Source organism: Onychostoma macrolepis, chromosome 18, assembly GCF_012432095.1.
Source record: "Onychostoma macrolepis isolate SWU-2019 chromosome 18, ASM1243209v1, whole genome shotgun sequence".
Lineage (NCBI taxonomy): Eukaryota > Metazoa > Chordata > Actinopteri > Cypriniformes > Cyprinidae > Onychostoma > Onychostoma macrolepis.
In genome coordinates, this window is record NC_081172.1 from 5,184,045 (window position 1) to 5,204,048 (window position 20,004).

General features: G+C 36.4%; 3 protein-coding genes across 5 annotated transcripts; 2 read left to right on the forward strand and 1 right to left on the reverse strand.

Annotated features, from left to right (window-relative positions):
- Positions 1–380: 380 nt before the first annotated feature.
- On the forward strand, positions 381–4,544 carry glipr1b (GLI pathogenesis-related 1b). Of its 2 annotated transcripts, none has more exons than XM_058751634.1 (5): positions 381–873; positions 1,887–2,126; positions 2,216–2,331; positions 2,785–2,870; positions 4,145–4,544. In XM_058751634.1, the coding sequence occupies exons 1-5, from the start codon at positions 676–678 to the stop codon at positions 4,273–4,275; spliced, it is 771 nt and encodes a 256-aa protein (XP_058607617.1). In that variant the 5' UTR covers positions 381–675; the 3' UTR covers positions 4,276–4,544. The 2 variants fall into 2 exon arrangements, with proteins under 2 accessions (XP_058607617.1, XP_058607618.1); XM_058751635.1 differs by having other exon boundaries at positions 388–849.
- A 1,711-nt stretch (positions 4,545–6,255) lies between these two features.
- On the forward strand, positions 6,256–14,845 carry si:dkey-30c15.17 (cAMP-regulated D2 protein). Of its 2 annotated transcripts, XM_058751889.1 has the most exons (9): positions 6,294–6,350; positions 6,546–7,461; positions 8,744–8,945; positions 9,029–9,162; positions 9,240–9,367; positions 9,858–9,976; positions 11,877–12,017; positions 12,795–12,967; positions 13,084–14,845. In XM_058751889.1, the coding sequence occupies exons 2-9, from the start codon at positions 6,787–6,789 to the stop codon at positions 13,534–13,536; spliced, it is 2,025 nt and encodes a 674-aa protein (XP_058607872.1). In that variant the 5' UTR covers positions 6,294–6,350; positions 6,546–6,786; the 3' UTR covers positions 13,537–14,845. The 2 variants fall into 2 exon arrangements, with proteins under 2 accessions (XP_058607870.1, XP_058607872.1); XM_058751887.1 differs by having other exon boundaries at positions 6,256–7,461.
- Positions 14,846–14,988: 143 nt separating this feature from the next.
- On the reverse strand, positions 14,989–18,878 carry bbs10 (Bardet-Biedl syndrome 10). The gene is made up of 3 exons (XM_058751890.1): positions 18,783–18,878; positions 18,249–18,436; positions 14,989–16,800 (listed from the first exon to the last, which is right to left on the reverse strand). The coding sequence occupies exons 2-3, from the start codon at positions 18,434–18,436 to the stop codon at positions 15,252–15,254; spliced, it is 1,737 nt and encodes a 578-aa protein (XP_058607873.1). The 5' UTR covers positions 18,783–18,878; the 3' UTR covers positions 14,989–15,251.
- Positions 18,879–20,004: the final 1,126 nt, after the last annotated feature.

Below are 20,004 nucleotides of genomic sequence, written 5' to 3' on the forward strand. Positions count from 1 at the left end.
TCTAAATATTATCAAAAAAATAAATAAACAAAAAATCTTGAAAGAAAGAATGAAGGGCTAAATAAAAGAGCAGCACATTCAAATAAAATAATTAATTTATTATTAAATTAAATCTGTGATTAAAAGCAATATTCCTTGAAAACAACCATTATTATTCTAAACATTTTAAACAATATTCACTTACACAACACTACTGCATTTAAATAATTTTCATTAAAACCTTTAATACGTTCATCTAAATCGACAATAAATTAACTTAAACTAATGTATTTAGCGGACAAAAATAATTCTAAATGTGTTTTTTAAATAGACGTTCTAAATACGAACGGGCTAAATATGGCAAAATGGCCATTTTTGCCTCACGCTTAAATTTACATTTGGACAAGCTTGTGCGTGCGCGTGAACTCGTGCGTGAGGGAAGAAGACAAAGAGTCCCGCGCATCTCATCTTATCGTGACATGTGGGCGGTTGCGTTTCAGTCCTTTAAAAAGCCCCTGTACCAAGAAAGACAGACAGACAGACACAGAAAGAGAGCGACAGACAGAGAGGGAGAGATAGAGAGTGGGCAAATCCACAGCACCATGACGCACAGGTCAGCGCGTCTCCTGCAGTGATGCTCCATTGACTCATTTATCCAGAGCGAAGCAGCAGCTCGGCTCAGGACAGTCTCCTGCCATGGACTCTCTCGGCGGTCTCCTCTTACGGATGTCTGTGCTTCTGTACGGCTCCTGCGGCGTTCTGGCGCTCTTACCGGGAATAACGGAGCCCGAGTTCATCCGCAGGTGTGTGCTGGCGCATAACACGCAGCGCTCGCGCATCGCTCCACCTGCGGCCAGCGCGCGCTCAATGGTAAGACAGGTGTTCAGGACGCAGGTATTTCATGTTTGCTTTCAGATTAATCATTCTTGATAGTATTTATGTGTTCATAATCATTCGCACAGTTTGCATGTTATTTACTCATCTTGTTTACTCATGTTCATCTACATTTGTGTGTTTACGTGTTTGTCTGTGAAACCCGTTGTCTCCATGTTCCACATTTTAAACTCTCATGGTAATATATCTTATGCTAACAGCATGTCATTTTGTTTTTGTCTCAGTGTTTGGTTTCAGCATAAAAATATGTACAACCATAATTCTGGTTGCCATGGCAATGGAGAGATGAGTGGAAAGGAAAGGCTCCTTATTGTGTGTGTATTGATCTGGATTGTTGTTGTTGTTGTTGTTGTTTTAGTAGTAGTAGAAGAATGAAAAGAAAACAAAGGGTCTTTCTGATTGTGATGGTGCCTGAAGAAGGTTCTGGAAAGATATTATCAGATATCTCTTCATCAGTGATCATTTGAAATGTGTTATTCATTTGATCTAATAACCAGTGTTTTTTAATGTTGCTAATATAAGCATATTAGTAATATGTAAGCAAATGATTGTGGCTGAATTGGTTCAAATAAGTGAAATATTTTAGCACAGAACAACCAGTTGTACATAGTAGCTAAAGTGTTTCAGAATCAAATATTCTGGAATAAATCGAATTCACACAAAGAACGATAAAGTTTTAATAATTGTTCTAATTCTTTGAGAATCTTTGTGAATTCACATCATAACTATTACGAAAACCACAAAGAGTAACATTGGAATCACTCGTTGAAATGTTGGAAACTATTTTTTTCCCACATGATGAACGACAAAAACATTGCCAGCCAATCAAAATCCATCCTGCTTTAAAGAGATTGAGAATTTAAATAATAACAGGACCATATTTTTCAGACACTAAAGAATGTTGCTTTAATATGTTTTAATGGCGCTTTTTCATCTAATCATGTCAGTTATATACAGTATCTATGTTTTGTAATTTAATTGATTTGGAGCATTGTTTGTGTGTTTGTTCACAGTCCTGGGACAATGAATTGGCCAAAGGTGCCAGAGACCGAGCGAGACACTGCAAGGCCTCTCATCACCCTGGGCTGGCACATTTTGGGCACCCGCTGTTCGGGTGGATGGGCGAGAACATCTGGCTGGGGTCTCCGTTTTCAGCCTTTTCAGTGGAGAATGCCATACACAGATGGAGCAAAGAAGGAGCTTACTCACTCAGAAATAACAACTGCTCACGCTTGTGTGGCCACTACGCACAGGTATGTTCAGCTGTGAATATTTTTCAGGAATGAAAATCAAAGGTTTGTTTATCGACCTTATGTATTTGTGCACGTATTGTATGTTTCAGTTAATGTGGTCTACAAGCTTCAAGATGGGCTGTGCTGTAAATGTGTGCTCTAAAGGAATCGAAAACTTCTCCTCTCACCCAGAATCCACTATTTTTGTGTGCAACTATGGCGATACGTAAGTTAGACTTTATATTTGCAAAAATGCAACCAAATGTTCAAAACTATAGGGGGTTCAAGAAATGAAAAAAATATATACAGTTTTTTTTTTTGTGTGTTTTTGTTTAGAACCCAGTTGTACTACAGAAGAACCATTTTTGGCAAACAGTACTATAAAGAGCCATTTTTTCTTAGAACATTTGAATAATCTAAAGAACGTTTTTCCACTATAAAGAACCATTTTTAAAGCTTCTTCATGGAATTATCAATGCCAATAAAGAAGCCTTATTTTTAAGAGTGTATATATTTACCATAGGGAACACATTGACTTTGTATCTATGGTGGTTATGACCATGAATCTCTCGATTTATAGTTGCAAATACATAGTAATGTTCAGCGCAGGTCATAATATTGCTATGTCTGCCTCTTGTGGCGATGTTTAGTAAAGTTATTCTAACATGCTCTGTTACAGGGGACACGTTCATGGTGTTACTCCATATATAGCAGGCGTGGCCTGCAGCGGTTGTGGGTCAGAGATCTGCCGAGACAACGTCTGTAGTAAGAGCTTTCACAATGAAACATCAAAATAACACACACATACATATATATATATATATATATATATCACTGTAAAAAGTGATAAGTTGACTAACTTAAAAAAATTGAGGAAACCCGTTGCCTTAAAATTTTTAAGTAAATGATCATTTAAAAAAATAAGTTAAGTGAATTGTCAAATTTACTTAACTTTTTTTTTCATTATTATTTACTTAATAATTTTAAGGCAACGGGTTTCAATTCTTTAAGTTAAGTCAACTTAGCACTTTTACAGTGTGTATATATATATATATATATATATATATATAAAACATTAAATTACATTACATAACATTTATATTAAATAATAATATTAATATTATTTTTCATAATAATATATTTTAATATTATTATTAATCTTATATTTAGATTATTATTTCAATAAAACCTGTTCATATTCACTGTACAGAGGAACTACAGGATGTCTACCTGATCTTACTCTTAAAATGACTAATTTGTGTAATATAATGATTTCATGTACACTGAAAAAAATGGTGTGATTTAAAAAAAAAATTTATTTAGAAATTGCTAGTAAATTTCAGCCCATTGAATTAAATGTGCAATTTTAAATAGTATTGTCTTGTAAAACGTACTACACTTTTTTACAGTGTAGTCAGTTTTATGAAACCATATTAAGTAATATATTTGACTTGAATAAACCAGTTAATTTAGATGTAACTAAATTCAAAATATATTTAGTATGTTTTTGGACTATTTGACAATACATCACAAAAATATCAAGTCAATTTTATTTGTATAGCACTTTTCACAAGGAGCTTTTTAGACAATCATGATTATATAACAATGTGAAACAAAATACTATCACTATCATGCATTTATTTATTTAACACATATACTTATTACATTTCAAATTTGCACCTAACATACCTGTACATACTAAATTGTCTATTTTGTATATTGTGTTTGTGCTATTTTGCACATTGTCTATTTTGTATATTTGTATAGTATTCTTTTTGTTATCTGTGTCTTGTTGCTGTCATTCTGTTGCACTGTGGGGCTTCTGTCACCAAAACCAATTCCTCATATGTGCAAACATACCTGGCAATAAAGCTCATTCTGATTCTGATATTTAAAATATCTTAATATCTTCATGCCAATCTAATCTTTTTAGACTTTATTTGTCATTTCCATATTTATATCCACTTTGCATATATTTCCCAGTATGACGTCTTTCAAACCTACATCTTGCTCACATATGCTGTGATGTCTCTTTACAGGATATGATTGGTTCCCTGGGTGGGACTATGGCCCACCCTCTTCAGCCTACAGTATTTCCCACTGGCTGGCTAATCTTGGACTGTGTCTACTAGGAGTTTGCTGGCTACTCCACTTTTATGCAACACATTAATGTCATCCTGCGAACCTGTTCCACCTTAAAATTTGCATCTCTCCATAATTTCGTTATGGTTGGATATTAAATTAGCAATCACTGAAATAATAATAAAAAAATCTGTCTATAAATATACATGTATAGTTTTCTTTTCTGCTGTGTGTAAATCATTTATTTTAGTTCCATAGGCCTGTAAATGCATTTAGAAAACTGGAATTTTCACTTTACTGAATTGCCATCATAAAAGTGCTAGTTGAATAAACTTGGGTTGATATTTTATACTCTTACTGCTTGTCTTCTGTGTGATTTTCTAGCCTTCAGACTCAATCTCATTTCTAAAGTGTGTTACAACCTCTCAGGATTATGAAGTGTGAATATGACTGTGTGTGATAGTGAAGATACACATCAGTACAGTGCCTGTGAATTCAGCTGTTGTGTGTTTCACACACACACATATAACCAACGTAGTCACGACACATTCCTGATGATATTACAGTCACCATGGAAACGGGCGTACGTATAGCACACTGTAGGCCGTGAGTGAGAACAGCTATGAGTCACGAGTTATGAATTATGTTTTGAAGTAGTTGTGTGTTTATGTTTCTGAGTAATCAATAAGCAGTGCTCTCTTAGTGCATGAGTAATGTGTCATTATTTTAAGATGTCTGTACACCTGGGCTAATGACACATAAGGATGTCAGAGATGAAGAAATTGAGAAATATTTTAAGAATCTAGTTAAAAATGCATGAGTCAAGTTCTTGACAAAAACATTTCATAAAAATGTTTCATAGGCTTCTGAAAAATGTTTAAACAATTTTTGATTTAAAAATAATAATAATTAAAAAAAAAAAGTCTTTTAATGATGGTCAAGTGTACCCATTAAGCAAAAATCAATAATATATTTCGGACACAAGGAATACATGTGAGAGTATACATCTACATCATTAAATAAAATAAATAAATACAAAATTCAGTCATGAATATCATGAAGGATTTTTTTAAATAATAACTTTAAATTATGCCAAAATACGTTTTTTAAAATGCCTAAAATAACCTATTAATGCAAAATTTTCTTTTTAAAACTTTTTTTTTTTTTTGCTTTAAGCCAGACAAACAATATCAAAATACATTTTAATTCAGAAAAAAAGATTTGTATTTCTGTACAAATGGCATTTTTTATTTATTTTCAGAAAATCTCAGTTTCCTTTTTTTTTTTTAGCATGTTTATTGTTTGCATTTCTGTTTGATCTAGTTTCTTTAGTTTGTCATTGCTTCTAGCCAGTGTTGGGAAGGTTACTTTGGAAATGTAATAGGTTACAGATTACAAGTTACCCTATTTAAAATGTAATAAGTAGTGTACTATTTCAATGACTTTATCTGAGTAATGTAACTGATTACATTTGATTGATTACCTTTCTAAATTTGATGACTTTTCAAAATGTTTCTAAGCACAGCACCACAAAATCAGACTTTAGCACCTCTTTTTACTTTGAAATTTTTCTGACATTAAATACAGATTTAAAGTCATAAAAATATATAGTTTAATAGCTATGATACTGTTTTTGAAATCAAACCTTTTGCAAAGCTATGACAGGAAACACTGGCATCTAACAATGCCTTGGACAAAACCAGTTAATTAAAAAATAAAGCATAATCTCAAATAGGAAATAAACCAGTTATCAAATCAACTTGTGTCCTAAACTACTGAAACATTGTTCTCTCACATTTTAGAGCAGTCAATGCAATTTCAGAAAGAAATCAATCAAATCTGTGTGTGTGAAAATATTCAGATGTGACCGCCTTTGTACAGATTACAGTTACATTTATTTTGTAATTAAAATTACGTAATTCCGTTACATGTAACTACTCCCCATCCTTGCTTCTGGCTTGTTAATTAGTTCATTTCTCCTCGATCGATCCTTTCCAGTTTTTTTTTTTTTTTTTAGTCTCGGTTACCTTCCTTGGACTCTTGCCTCCTGTGCCTTTGTGAGTTATCTCTACACAGAAGTACACTGACAACAGTAGTGGTAGCTACTAGGCTGACTGAGCTGAAGAAGTTAAAGCACAAGCAGCTAACTGAGGCGAAATAAGTGTAAATAGTTGATAAAACTGCTTTTATACTTTCGTAATCAATTCTGTTGTATATACATAGACAAAACATTAGTTTCCAGCTTGACCTGTACATCTGCAGTACCCTGAACTCTCACTGCCAGTAATCTGATTTGTTTCACAATAGCGTCCTTGTGAACGAGTCTTGACTGTGAGAGAGAAATGTTTGTGAATGCAGGTCAGTCTCATTGATGTCACGCGAAATTCAACAGTCGCACAAGCCACAGTCGGATTCCTCTACACTCGCTGTTTGCTGACTGGAGACAAAAGACAGTTACGGGAAGGTAATAACGGGATTTTACAGCATAAAACTTTCTTCAAGCATCTGTTTGTGGATCTAGGCAGCTGAGATTCTCCTGTTGAAGTAAGTGGAACTAACTAATTCTACTGTGATTGACTCTTTGGTTTCAAAAGCCATCATGGTGTTGTTTGGCACTACATTGATTGTGGTCACGCTACTACTATCAATGATGCCAATTGTGGGAGGAAGACTGAAAAGTGAAACTCAACAAACTGGGACTCGGATAATGATGTTCAACATCCCAAACACTGAACATAATGAAACACATGAGAGCTTGGATGATGTTTTTGTAAATGAACCCGCTTTAAACCTGTTTAAGAGTCTAGAGTTTTATGCTAGTGCTGATGAATTTTCAAGAAACCCTGTGGCTGAAACGATTGATGTGCATTCAGTAGCTGATTCCATATCAACCAGAACTGAATGTGATAAAAATAATTGTGAAGGTGATAATATTGTACACAAGGAGCCGGAGATGGATGAGAAGTTGAATAAGGTGGGATGTGATGGTGAATGCATGATTAATTCAATGGATCACACCTCGTCTGAAGCCTTGGATGATACCTCTAGTGGAGATCCAGTGGTCATCACACACCTCGGGCGAGTTCGTGGCCGTACTCTGGATAAAGCTCATGTGTTTTATGGGATTCCATATGCAGACCCTCCTGTGGGGGACAAACGCTGGGCTCCTCCTTCACCCGTGTCACCTTGGACGTACACTTATGATGCCACATTTCCCCGTTCTGCTTGCATGCAGGTGTGTGCTGGTGAGTTCTCTCGGATGTGTCCTCCTAAGGTATGAAACACTCACCTTTGCATACCGTCCACAAATTTAAACAGTGCATTTAGACGATCATAGTGTGTATTACATTGATATATTTAGTGTCCTGAAGGCTTGAGCACCAATAAAAAAATTCTTGTGTTACAGGTGCTCATTTTTAAGGTTAGAGGTTTTTCAAAACTATTGATCTCAATAATGTAATTTGCCATGTCGTTTGTACTAAATGGATATATACTGTATAGGGACACTTTATTAACCTAGCAATGCCCTGGCAACCCCCATAGCAAGAATATAGAAACCACATTGAAAAATAAAAAATCACTCAGAACACTCCAGTAACCACATAGCAACACCCTGGCAACCACATAGCAACACTCCAGCAACCACATAGCAACACCCTGGCAACCACCTAGCAACACTCTAGGAAGCACATAGCAACACACTATGGGGGCAGTCGTGCCCTAATGGATAGAGAGTCTTGTAACCTGAAGGTCGTGGGTTCGAGTTTCAGATCTCAGTCTCGGAACTCTCCAGCAACCACATAGCAACACCCTGGCAACCACCTAGTAACAATCTAGAAACCACATAGCAACACACTAAGAAAGAACACTTTATCAACCTCTTAGCAACACTCTAGAAAATCACATGGCAACACACAAAGAAACACTCAGAACACTCCAGTAACCACATAGTAAAACCCTGGCAACCCCATAGCAACAATCTACTGTAGAAACCACATAGCAACACCCTGGCAACCACATAGCAACACTCTAGAAAACACATAGCAACACACAAAGAAACACTAAGAACACTCCAGCAACCACATAATAAAACCCTGGCAACCACATAGCAACACACTAAGAACACTTCAGCATCCACATAGCAACATTCTAGGAACAACACTGGAACATAGTGTAAAAAAAACAAATCTCAGATCATGTCAGCATAGAAACACTCAAGTCACAGAGCAACACACACTAAGAAACACTAAGAAGAATTTAGCAACCACATAGCAACACCCAGTCAACCATCTAGAAACCACACTTCAACATGTTTAAAATGCGCAGAACACTTTAGCAACCAAATATCAATGCCTTGGCAACCACTTAGAAATTACCAAGCAACCACATTAGACCATGCTAAGAAAGACTCAGAACACTTTAACAACTGCATAGCAACACGCTGACAACCACACTACAACGCCATAGCAACCACATTGCAAACAAAGACTCGGCTCACTTTAGCGATTCCACAGCAACACCCTAATGCATGAATGTGAATGTGTGCATTTGCACAGGTTAGCGAGGACTGCCTGTATCTAAACGTCTTTGTTCCTGTGACCATCAACCTGTCATTGCCGGTAGTAACAGCACTGCCGGTGATGGTGTGGATTCACGGCGGTGACTTCATCGCTGGCTCCGCCTCCAAACCTCTATATGATGGCCGCTTCATCAGTAACTATAGCAACACAGTGGTTGTAAACATGGAGTATCGTCTTGGTTAGTCAAACTCATTTTCCATATTGGTGTACATGATGACATCTGACTGAGCCACTTCCTAAGATGTTCTGGTCAATTTTTAGGTGCGTTTGGCTTCTTAGTCACAGGCAAAGATCCCAAGAGCTCTGCAGTGGGGAATTATGGGATTCTAGACCAGCAGGCAGCACTGCGTTGGGTCCAAGAAAACATTGCAGCTTTTGGAGGAGACCCAAATAAGGTATCAGGGAACATGGGGGTGGATGAATGACGACAGTGTGGACATCTAATTACAGTATATTATATCTGTGTGTATAGGTTACTCTGTTTAGTGAGAGCGCTGGAGCCCAATCAGTGTGTCTTCATCTGATGATGCAGAGCAGCAAGTCTTTGTTTAGACACGCAGCCATACAGAGTTTACCGTTCTCTTTGCCACTGAAAACCAGGTAAAACACACACAAAACAGTTAGTTCACCCAAAAATTAAAATTCTGTCATTACTGCTTTACTGGGCCTTGATCGTGGTAGGACCCTTGCTGTCTGTGGGGGGTCAGAAAGCTCTCGGATTTCAATTTGTGTTCCAAAGATGAATAAAGGTCTTACAGGTTTGGAACGACATGAGGGTGAGTAATTAATGACGGAAATTTCATTTTTGGGTGAACTAACCCTTTAAGCTCTGTCCCAAAACCTGGTCAGCTGCCTCGGCCCGGAGCCAACAAATTTGCATTGCATTCTGGGATTGCCTTCTCTCTGTAATTTTTTAGAATCTCAGCAACACAACGTGTCTTGTGTAATTCTGCTTACCATTTGCATTGGTTGCACAGCTATGCCATAAAGCCTTTCAGTTCACTATGTTTTGGAACAGAGCGTTAGCCTATAGAACAATAGAGAAAGCATGATGAAGCTGCTGCTGCTGATTGTGCTTATTATTTTGTAGATTGGATGCTATGAAACTGGGCTGGGATTTTACTAAACTGACTAATTGCTCAGCATTTGATCTGCCCTGTCTGCGCTCTCTCAGCTCACATGACGTGCTCAACGCCCAGGTTAAATCAGGTACATACTCACATCAGTGTTACCGATAACTAAATTAATTAAAATAAAGCTCAAGTAAAATAAAATTTTAATATTAGATGAAAATTAATAAATACTTGATGTACTAGAATATCTAAAAAACTAAAATAAAAATGTGTTAGAAACTATATACATATTTAAAAAAAATAATAATAATAAAAATGACAAAAACAACTGAAATTTTGACTAAATAAAACTAAAAAGAAAATAATAAAACTAAAAACAAATTCAAAATATTACCTCAATAATACTCAAATGATTTGAAATACACCGTGTTCCAAATTATTATGCAAGTAACATATCAGTAGGATTTCATTAAAATAAATATTCAGGTTTTAGTTTTTTTTCAAAGAACGTGTTTGTTTGTTTTATTTCTCATGTTTTAAGATAACTGTTATCAATCTTAGACAGGTTAGTTAATTAGTTAATATGCCAGGTGGTCTTAGTTAAAGGGAAACCTACTTAAAGAGGTTGTTCCACATTATTAAGCAAGTCACAGTTCTCATGCAATATGAGGAGGAAGAAAGATCTTTCTGAAGATGAAAAGCGTGAAATAGTGCAACAGGCATGAAAACAATTGATATATCGCGAAAACTGAAAAGAGATCATCGAACTGTCAAAAGATTTGTGAGTGATTCACAGCACAGAAGAATTCGATCAGATAAAGGCTTATTAAGCAAACAGGTATTTGAAGCTGTTGGTATCTCTGGAGTCCCAAAAACCTCTCGATGCAGGATCCTTCAGAGGCTGGCAGTTGTACATAAAGCTGCATTTCACCACCCCTAACCAAAACTCATGTTTGCAATGGGCTCAGAATTGCATGAAGACTTATTTTCAAACAGTTTTATTCACTGACGAATGCCGTGCTACACTTGATGGTCCAGATGGATGGAGTTCTGGATGGTTTGTGAATGGCCACCCTGTTCCAACAAGACTGAGACGTCAACAAGGAGGTGGTGGAGGGATGATTTGGGCTGGAATATTGGGAAGTGAGATGGTAGGTCCCTTTAGAGGCCCTGACGGTGTCAAAATGACCTCTGCAAGATATGTGGAGTTCCTAACAGAACATTTTCTTCTATGGTATAGAAAGAAGAATCGTGCCTTCCAAAATAAAATAGTTTTCATGCAGGATAACTTACCATCCCATGCTGTAAAAAACACCATTGATTCTTTGATTGCTATTGGCATAAAAAGAGAAAACATCATGGTGTGGCCACCATCATCCCCTGACCTCCAACCTATTGAGAACCTGTGGAGCATCTTTAAAATGAAGATCTAGGAGGTTGGGCGGTTTTTGTTTTAAATTGTGTTTATTTTTGGAAAAATGATCTGTCCATGCAGAACATATGACAGATTTCTGTTTTGAGTTCATTATAACCATTGACCATTTTGTTTTTTATGGGTTTTTTTCCTCAAAATATCAACAGAACTTTTGACATTATCAGTTCTTTCACATGTAATAATATTCTCATTGTAAAATAATAGTTGAGGATAAAATTAATCCTTGATCATACTGACTGATTTGGAAAAACAAACAAAAATGGCATGTGCATAATAATTTGGAACACGGTGTAAAAGTAAATTTAAGCTAAACAGAAATATAAAAAATACTAATAGAAATACCAAAAGCATAACCTTAATACATACAAAATAAATAAATACATATGATGAAGGATAAATATGATGAATGATTTTATTATGTGAACAAAGAAGCATACAGAGTGATAGATGGTTATCTGGGACAACAGTCAAATATATAATTTAGTGAACAATTAATAAAAATATCTGACTGCACAATGATGCGGCTGGCAATAAACACATATCAGACATAAACATGTACAAACACTGAAATAAACTGAAATTTAATTCTGTGCTTTTGAAGGTTCTAAGATCATCAACCCCTTCCGTTTCCTGGAGGTCTTTGAGACATGGGGGCCGTTCATTGATGGAGAGCTGATCCAGGAACAGCCAATCACAGCCTTCCAAACAGGCCACTGGCAGAGTTACAAGCCTGTTATACTTGGTTTGTGCTTCAACAACAACATCAGCATATTCTGGGTTAAACATTTGCTAAGCTATCACATGTTGCTGATTACCACAGAACATAAATGCTGTGGGATGAATTCTATTTAAAGGAATAATTGACCCAAAAATGAAAATTAGCTAAAAATGTACTCACCCTCAGGTCATCCAAGATGTAGATGAGTTTGTTTCTTCATCAGAACAGATTTGTAGAAATGTAGCATTACATCATTTGCTCACCAATGGATCCTCTGCAGTGAATGGGTGCCGTCAGAATGAGAGTCCAAAAAGCTGATAAAAACATCACGATAATCCACAAGTAATCCACATCACTCCAGTCCATTAATTCATGTCTTGTGAAATAAAAAGCTGTGTTTTTAAAAACAAATCAATGGTTAGGACGTATATAACTTCAAACCATTTTGGCCAAAAGTGATAAAGTCAAGAAGTCTCAATGGTGGATTTGTGTCTTAAAACATGCAGCTTTTCGCTTCTCAAGATGTTATTTGATGTACTGGAGTGGTGTGGATTACTTGTAGATTGTGATGTTTTGTCATTCTGACGGCACCCATTCACTGCAGAGGATTCATTGGTAAGCAAGTGATGTAATGCTACATTTCTCCAATCAAGTTCCGATGGAGAAACAAACTCATCTACATCGCGGATAGTACATTTTCAGCAAATGTTCATTTTTGGGTAAACTATTGTTTTAACCTGGAATATTCAGTAAGGTTAGCATTGTTTACCTCTGTCAGCTCTTGTTTGGTCTGTCCTGTAGGTACAACCTCTGAGGAAGGCGTGACCTTTGTGTACAGCGTTTTCAACCAGTCTGTATCAATGCTGGAATGTGTACTCTACACTGCTGCCATTTTTAAGCAACATGCGCTTAAAATTCTGCACAAATACATTCCTTTCTACCGAAACCAGGACAGAAGAGTGATGCTTTCACAAGTAAGACATCAGTATTCTTCAGATAAAACAACTGCAAGACAAACAGCATAAAATAAAGGTTAGGCATTATTTGTTCTTGCACTTCCTTTAGCTTATAAAATTGACCTGTTTTGCAGATCGTCACGGATTACATGTTTCTGTGTCCGACTCGATGTTCTGCTCGTTCTGGAGTGAGAGTCGGTGGAGCCGTTTGGTTGTATGTATTTGACCACGCTCCATCTGATCACAACATATGGGCGGGGCTTCCGTTCTGCTACAATCGTACCTGCCATGGGGCGGAGCTTCCCTTTCTCTTTGACTCCGCTCCCAGCACTAACTTCACACTTACACCTCAAGAGACCCTTCTGGCCAATCGGATGGCGTGTTACTGGGGAGCGTTTGCCCACACGGGGGACCCAAACTCTCGAAGTGAAAAGACACACTTCTGCTTACAGCAGAGGCTGCCTGTTTGGCCACGGTACACGGCTCCAGAGGGCTGGCCCATCCTGAACCTGACTCTACAGTCACACCCACAGCTCGGGGACAGGGACCATTTCTGTGACTTCTGGGATCGGCTGGACATCTATTGAGGGGAGGAGATTGAGCTGGAGGAAAGACAAAATCAGGGCTCTAACAATTTTGACGAACACTTTGCTATTCATTAACCATTGTGCGAATATATATATATATATATATATTTTTTTTTTTTTTGTTTAATTCAAATCACATTTTTAGATATTATCAGTGACTGGGCTAGTGTAATAGCAAAATATTATTTTTAAAGTTCATTATGATTCAAATGTTAGGAGTAATTTTTTCATGTTTTTGAAATAAGTCTCTTCTTCAGCTGCATTTATTTGATCAAAAATACAGTAAAAACAGTAACATTGAAATATTATTACAATTTTTTTATTTAAATTATTACAAATTTAAATTGTAAACTTTTTTTTTATTATTATTAAAAATGTATTCCTGTGATACAAAGTTGAATTTTCAGCATCATTACTCCAGTCTTCAGTGTCACATGAATCATTCTAATATGTTGATTCACTTTTCAAGAAACATTTCTTATTATCATCAGTGTTGAAAACAGTTGTGCTGCTTAATAATTTTGTGGAAACTGCATTTTGTGATGAACAGAATTTTAAAAATGTAAAGGATGGGTTGTTTTGTGCGCTCAACAGATGAACAGAGTGGGAATGGAATTTAAGGGGGATACTTTCAAGGTTGCAATTAATGCAAATCAACATCACTATCTCTTGGGAAAGTATAAGGGAGTCTATTGCATTGACCTTCAAGATAAGGTTGGAAACTGTTGTCGTTTGAACAATATTAGGTGCAGAATCCTGGCACCACGTTGATTACGAAACCTCAGAGATATTGCCAATGATATCTTTTTCTGTAATTCAAACGAAGTGCACCCATTTGGGAGGGGGGGGCGAGCCTGGCCAGTTTGCTTTCTCTCTCACCTGGAGGGTTGTTCTTAAACGCACCTAATTTTAAAGTATAAAAAAGGGGGTTTCTTTCAGAAACTGGAAGCTCAGCCGTGGGATAAGCACGCGTCACCCGGCATTCTTGGACAAGTGTTGGTCTTCTACTGTGACTGAAACGGGCTCCCCAGTCTTTTGAATAGTAAAGATGATGGCACGGTTCTGAGGTTGTTTATTTGTTCTAATACTTGGCTTTGGGGTTTAGTTTTAGTCTATGCTCGAATTTGTGTATTATTCACTCATTATTATTATATTTTATCCATTTACTCATGATCATTCTTATATTTTGCACTGGTTTGTGATTATTCTGCCTTAAACTGTTTATTTTTGATTATCATTATTCTTTTATGCATTTACCAATGATTATTATTGATATCAGCTGTGTATCAACAATAAACAATTCTACTACTTTTATTGACTTACTAAACGTAAGGCTTTAAAAAAAACTTCAGACAACAATGATTTTGAACTTTTTTTTTTTAAATGAATTAAAATATATAATGCATATAGAACTGTATTACAAATACTCCTTTTTGTTTCAAGAAAATTATAGAATTATATTCTATATTTAAATATTCAAAATAATTTGTATATTCTATGAAGGTGTTATAAAAATGACTGATTTATATATATATATATATATAGCAGCATTTGTTTGCAGAAGCCACTTTGTTTGATATTTTGTATCAAATGCTTTGACATTCAGACATTTTTAACCATGACTTAAGTTCAAATACTTTTTAGGGCCACTGTAAACAAATAAGAGGTCACCGTGTATAACATAAACATGCAGCGGATGACTGAATATTACAGACTTATGCATCTGTTATCTTAGTGGAGTTTGAACGCTCCGGATTCTCTTCCTCCTCCTCCTCAGAATGTGTTTGAGGGCCAGCGCATAACGGAGAGCGTGTGTGTAAAACAGCCCCTACACATAAGAGTCTGTGCAAACACTGCAACACAGAAACAAGCAGCTGCTTCTTTCCACTGACCGACTCAAGACCCGATGCAGAACTCTCATTGAACCCAAACCCAAACTTCAGCTCAGGCATTTCTGACTCTCGCTCTTTGGTCTTGTCCCATTCCTTAAGATCATCCAAGAAATGTGTCTGGAAATTCAGAAATCGTCTGTGATTATGAGCATACAAAGTTCTAGGCAAACACAACAAAGCCTCTGCCAGCAGCCTGCAGCACTCTGGGTCACAAGAGTTACGTTCGTTCAACAAAAAGTAATGTAGCAAGAACTCAAACACGCCTCCAACGGGAAGCACACCACCTGCGCGCATAATTCCACCCCACAGGTCTTGCAATGAAAGCGTGCTTTGTGATCGGTCTGAACACGGACTCTGTGTCTGACAGAAGCTTTCAGACAGATGTTGCAGCATTGCAAACACACCTTGGCTCACACACACAATCTGGTCAAGCAATCCCGGCGCTGGTGCACATAGAACAAGCGTGTGCGTGTGTGAAAACGTGCCCAGACAGGCATAGCGATGCCCACCGAGTTGCACACGTCTACAGTACTTGAGCATCACGAGGTGTTGAAGTGGTGGATAAGAGAGTGTTTCTGCAGCACTGATGTTTGAAAGAAAGTCAAGCTGGGCCGAATCGACACACTCAAGTAGAGAAACGTGGTTCAGTCGAGCCCATTGCAACACGCTTTCCGGCTGCCTCACGGACGATAGCACCACACGCACCTGTAAGTCTAATAAACTGGCTAACTTTTGCTTCATGATGTTCTCCGAGCGGTGCATGTAGTCCTTTTGAATGCACACGGATATGTTTTCACCTACAGCGGCAAATGAAGCTCCAAAGCTCTCATATAAAATGAGTGCTTTTACTGATCCTGCTGGTTCAGTCCACACTGACCAATCACAAGTCACAACCAGGCCTTCAATCACCTCTGAGCAGCCAATAGGAAGCCCTGTCACGGGCGTATGTAGAAAAGAGAAGTTTGAATGTATGAATGAGATTGTTTCTACTGCATTTTGATCTTGATTGACTTTGTGGTAGAACTCAGACAGGACTCGTTTCAGTACATCCGCCTGGCCGATCCCCACTCTTCCAGAAATATACCCGCCAATCAACAAATCAAGAGCGCTGCCCTCCAGTTTGTAACTATGGTGACTACAGTACAATGAGGCATATGGGGTAATTTTGTGTGTTACGATATTGTCCAATTCCTTCCTGCTCACAGCCAACAGGCGATTAGCGAGATTTTGAAGATTAGGGATGCTCCAAGATCCTTTGCGGTGCATGTGTGAGTCCTCAATTCCTCGTAACAGCGTGGCCAGCAAGAGAATGAATGATTTTGTGCCGTCTGCAGTAGCTTTAGCATGTGCACACACACAGTCCAACACCATCCTAAAGAACAAAGATAACAAATGCCACACAAATCCACATTATTTTCATATAAAAATATAATTAATATAAATAAATTGAAATTTTTAGTTTCTCTCTAGTTTTGAAATTTTAATATATATATATATATATACTTATACTTCACGGGTATTTATTTTCATTTAGCCTAATAGACCTACTAGCCCTAAAATTCTTCATTTAATAGTATTTTTAGATCTCTATATACATGTACAGTTGTGGTCTATATATACATTGTACATACACTTTGCAGTATTATTTAGTGTTATTTTTTTTATTTAGTACTGACCCGAATAAGATATTTCACATAACGTTTACATGTAGTCCATAAGAGAAAATAATAGTTGAATTTAGAAAAATTAGCCCGATCAAAAGTTTACATACACTTGATTCTAGATCCAAATGCTCACTGATGCTCCGAAGGAAACACGATGCATTAAGAGCATGGAGGGGAAAACTGGTAAGTTGGACTTGTTTTGTCTTCTGGGAGACATGTAAGTAGATTCTGAAGGAATACTACATGGAAAAAATATTATATTTAGGCAAAATAAGAAAAATGTACACAACTTCATTCATTCTGTTCAAAAGTTTTCACCCCTGGCTCTTAATGCATGGTTTTTCCTTCTGGAGCATCAGTGAGTGTTTGAACCTTCTGTAATAATTGCATATGAGTCCCTCAGTTATCCTCGGTGTGAATCTCAAAATCATACAGTCATTGTTGGAAAGGGTTCAAATACGCAAAAGATGCAGGAAAACCAAAATATTTGTAGGACCTGAAGGACTTTTTCTGAAGAACAGCAGGCAGTTTAACTGGTCAGGACAACAAGGGACTCATGAACAACTAAAAAAAAAAAAACAGCTGTGGATCCTCCAGGTAACAACACCGTATTCCATTTTTTTTTTTTTTTTTAGAAATTCAACTAGTATTTTCTCCTGTGGATTATATGTAAACATGTTTTATGTGAAATATCTCACTCAGCTCAGTACCAAATAAACAATAACATGCATTTTGTATGATCCATCTTATTTTGCAGAGACTGCAAAGAGTATGTAAAATTATGACCACAACTGTATATTTATACAAATATATACACTGTTGTTCAAAAGTTTGGGCACAGTAAGATTTTTTTATTTTTTATTTATTCATCAAAGATGCATTCAATTTATCAAAAGTCAATGTAAAGACTTTTGCATTGATACAAAAAATCTGTTTCAAATAAATGCTGTTGTTTTGATTTTTCCATTGATAAAAGAATCCTGAAATCACATTTGTGATTATTCCACAAAATAATAATCAACACAACTGTTATTTTAAAATATATTCAAAAAGAAAATAGTCATTTTAAATTGTAATAATAATTTTCAATACTACTGCTTTTACTGCATTCTTTTTGTTTTAATCAAATAAATGCAGCCTTGTGAGAATAAAAGACCTGGCCATGGGGTGCTGCAGGTGGAGTGTGTTGAGAAGGCTCTGTCCATGTCTGGTGATGAGAGTTTCTCCTGTGTCTCGTGTGAACAGCACACTTCCACCGTCTGGACCAAGACAACGGCGGACTACACACTCCAGCGCTCCAACCACACTGACACACACCTGCAGAGACACACACTCCTCCTGCATCTACACACACACACACACACACACACACACACACACACACACACACACCACAACACAACAACAACACTGTTAACCCATGTATGATGACACTAACAAAGAGAATGTATTAAACAAAAACACACATCAACATCAACAAGATATGAAGACAAACACACTAAAAATAAATAATATTTCTAATGAACAAGCAAATTTGTGTGCATTTGTCTAAACAGATACATAAGACACCGGTGAAATTCGTCGTATCACTATAACTACATAGCTGGATATACAGAAGAAAAACTGAACCGAAACAAACCCATAAAACCCCCCAAAAAACAGTGTAAAATGATCTCGAAAAGATAATAACCTTCTAATCTGCTGAACATCCTCAAGCTTCACGCAGTTTCCAGGCGACGCTCTTCTTCTACCGTGTTTTCTCTTCCTGTAAACATAGCGGTATATACTGACACCTACAGGACAGACAGTAGAAGTGGCTTGTAATAGTAATGCAATTATTAATTAATGTATGAAAGAAATATTTGATAAAACGTTTCATATCTTTTCATAGAAAAGGTTTGATACGTTCCATAAAAACTGGTGCATTTCATCATTTCAGCTTCAATAAAATCTGCTAGATAAACCTTAAAACCTTTACTGCAGTGTATAATGAGAGAATCATACCATTAAATTAAACTTTTAGGGTTTTAAAATGATACATAAGGTATATTATGTATAATGTAGATTAATTCTATATAATATATTATATAAGATATAATTATATTTATTACATAAATTATACATAAAATATAAATTATTATATATATATATATATATATATATCAAATATATTATATATGCTACAATTTTAAAAACAATATAGTGTGTGCAAAAATTAATAAATACATTTAAAAAAATTAAATAAAAACACGAGCCAAATATACTTGTTAAAGCTTGCAAATGGCTTTTATTATATTCTTTGGATGTAGATACAGCATTTAGGAATATTTATGTATGTCCCCCAAATATTTTGTGAAATAACCAGTACTGGCACCTTAATGTGACCCCTGTATTTCAAATCATTTCTACATCCCTCATTAAAAGCTTGTCATAATGTCCATATGGTTCCACCCACTGCTGCACAGCTTGCAACTGGATGCTTCTCTCTCAGTCTCTCTCTCCTCTGTCATTGTCTCTCTAGCTGCGTTAAACTCGGTCAAACATCTTGATATTTTCTTTCTTTTAAAAGAATAGTCTTGCCAAGACTCACAAGGCAGATCTCTCTCATTGCCTTAGTTTTCTGTCTTTAATTTTCTGTTTTTTCCCCCCTCAAAGTAATTCAGATAACCTGCCTGTCAAGTGTACTTCTCAAATCAGTGCTGCAGGTAAGTGTTCTTTCTCCTCAAATATAGCATGTGATTTTTTACGATCCTTAGATTGCATAAACTTAGCAGTGAACTTTTATGTGCATACAAATACATGTTGTGTCTGAGGCTATCCATGCATTTTTATGTAAATTAAACAATGCTTTGAATAAATACATTTATAGGAATGCTTCTGAGGTTTGCATTAGGATTTGTTTGATGGTGTTG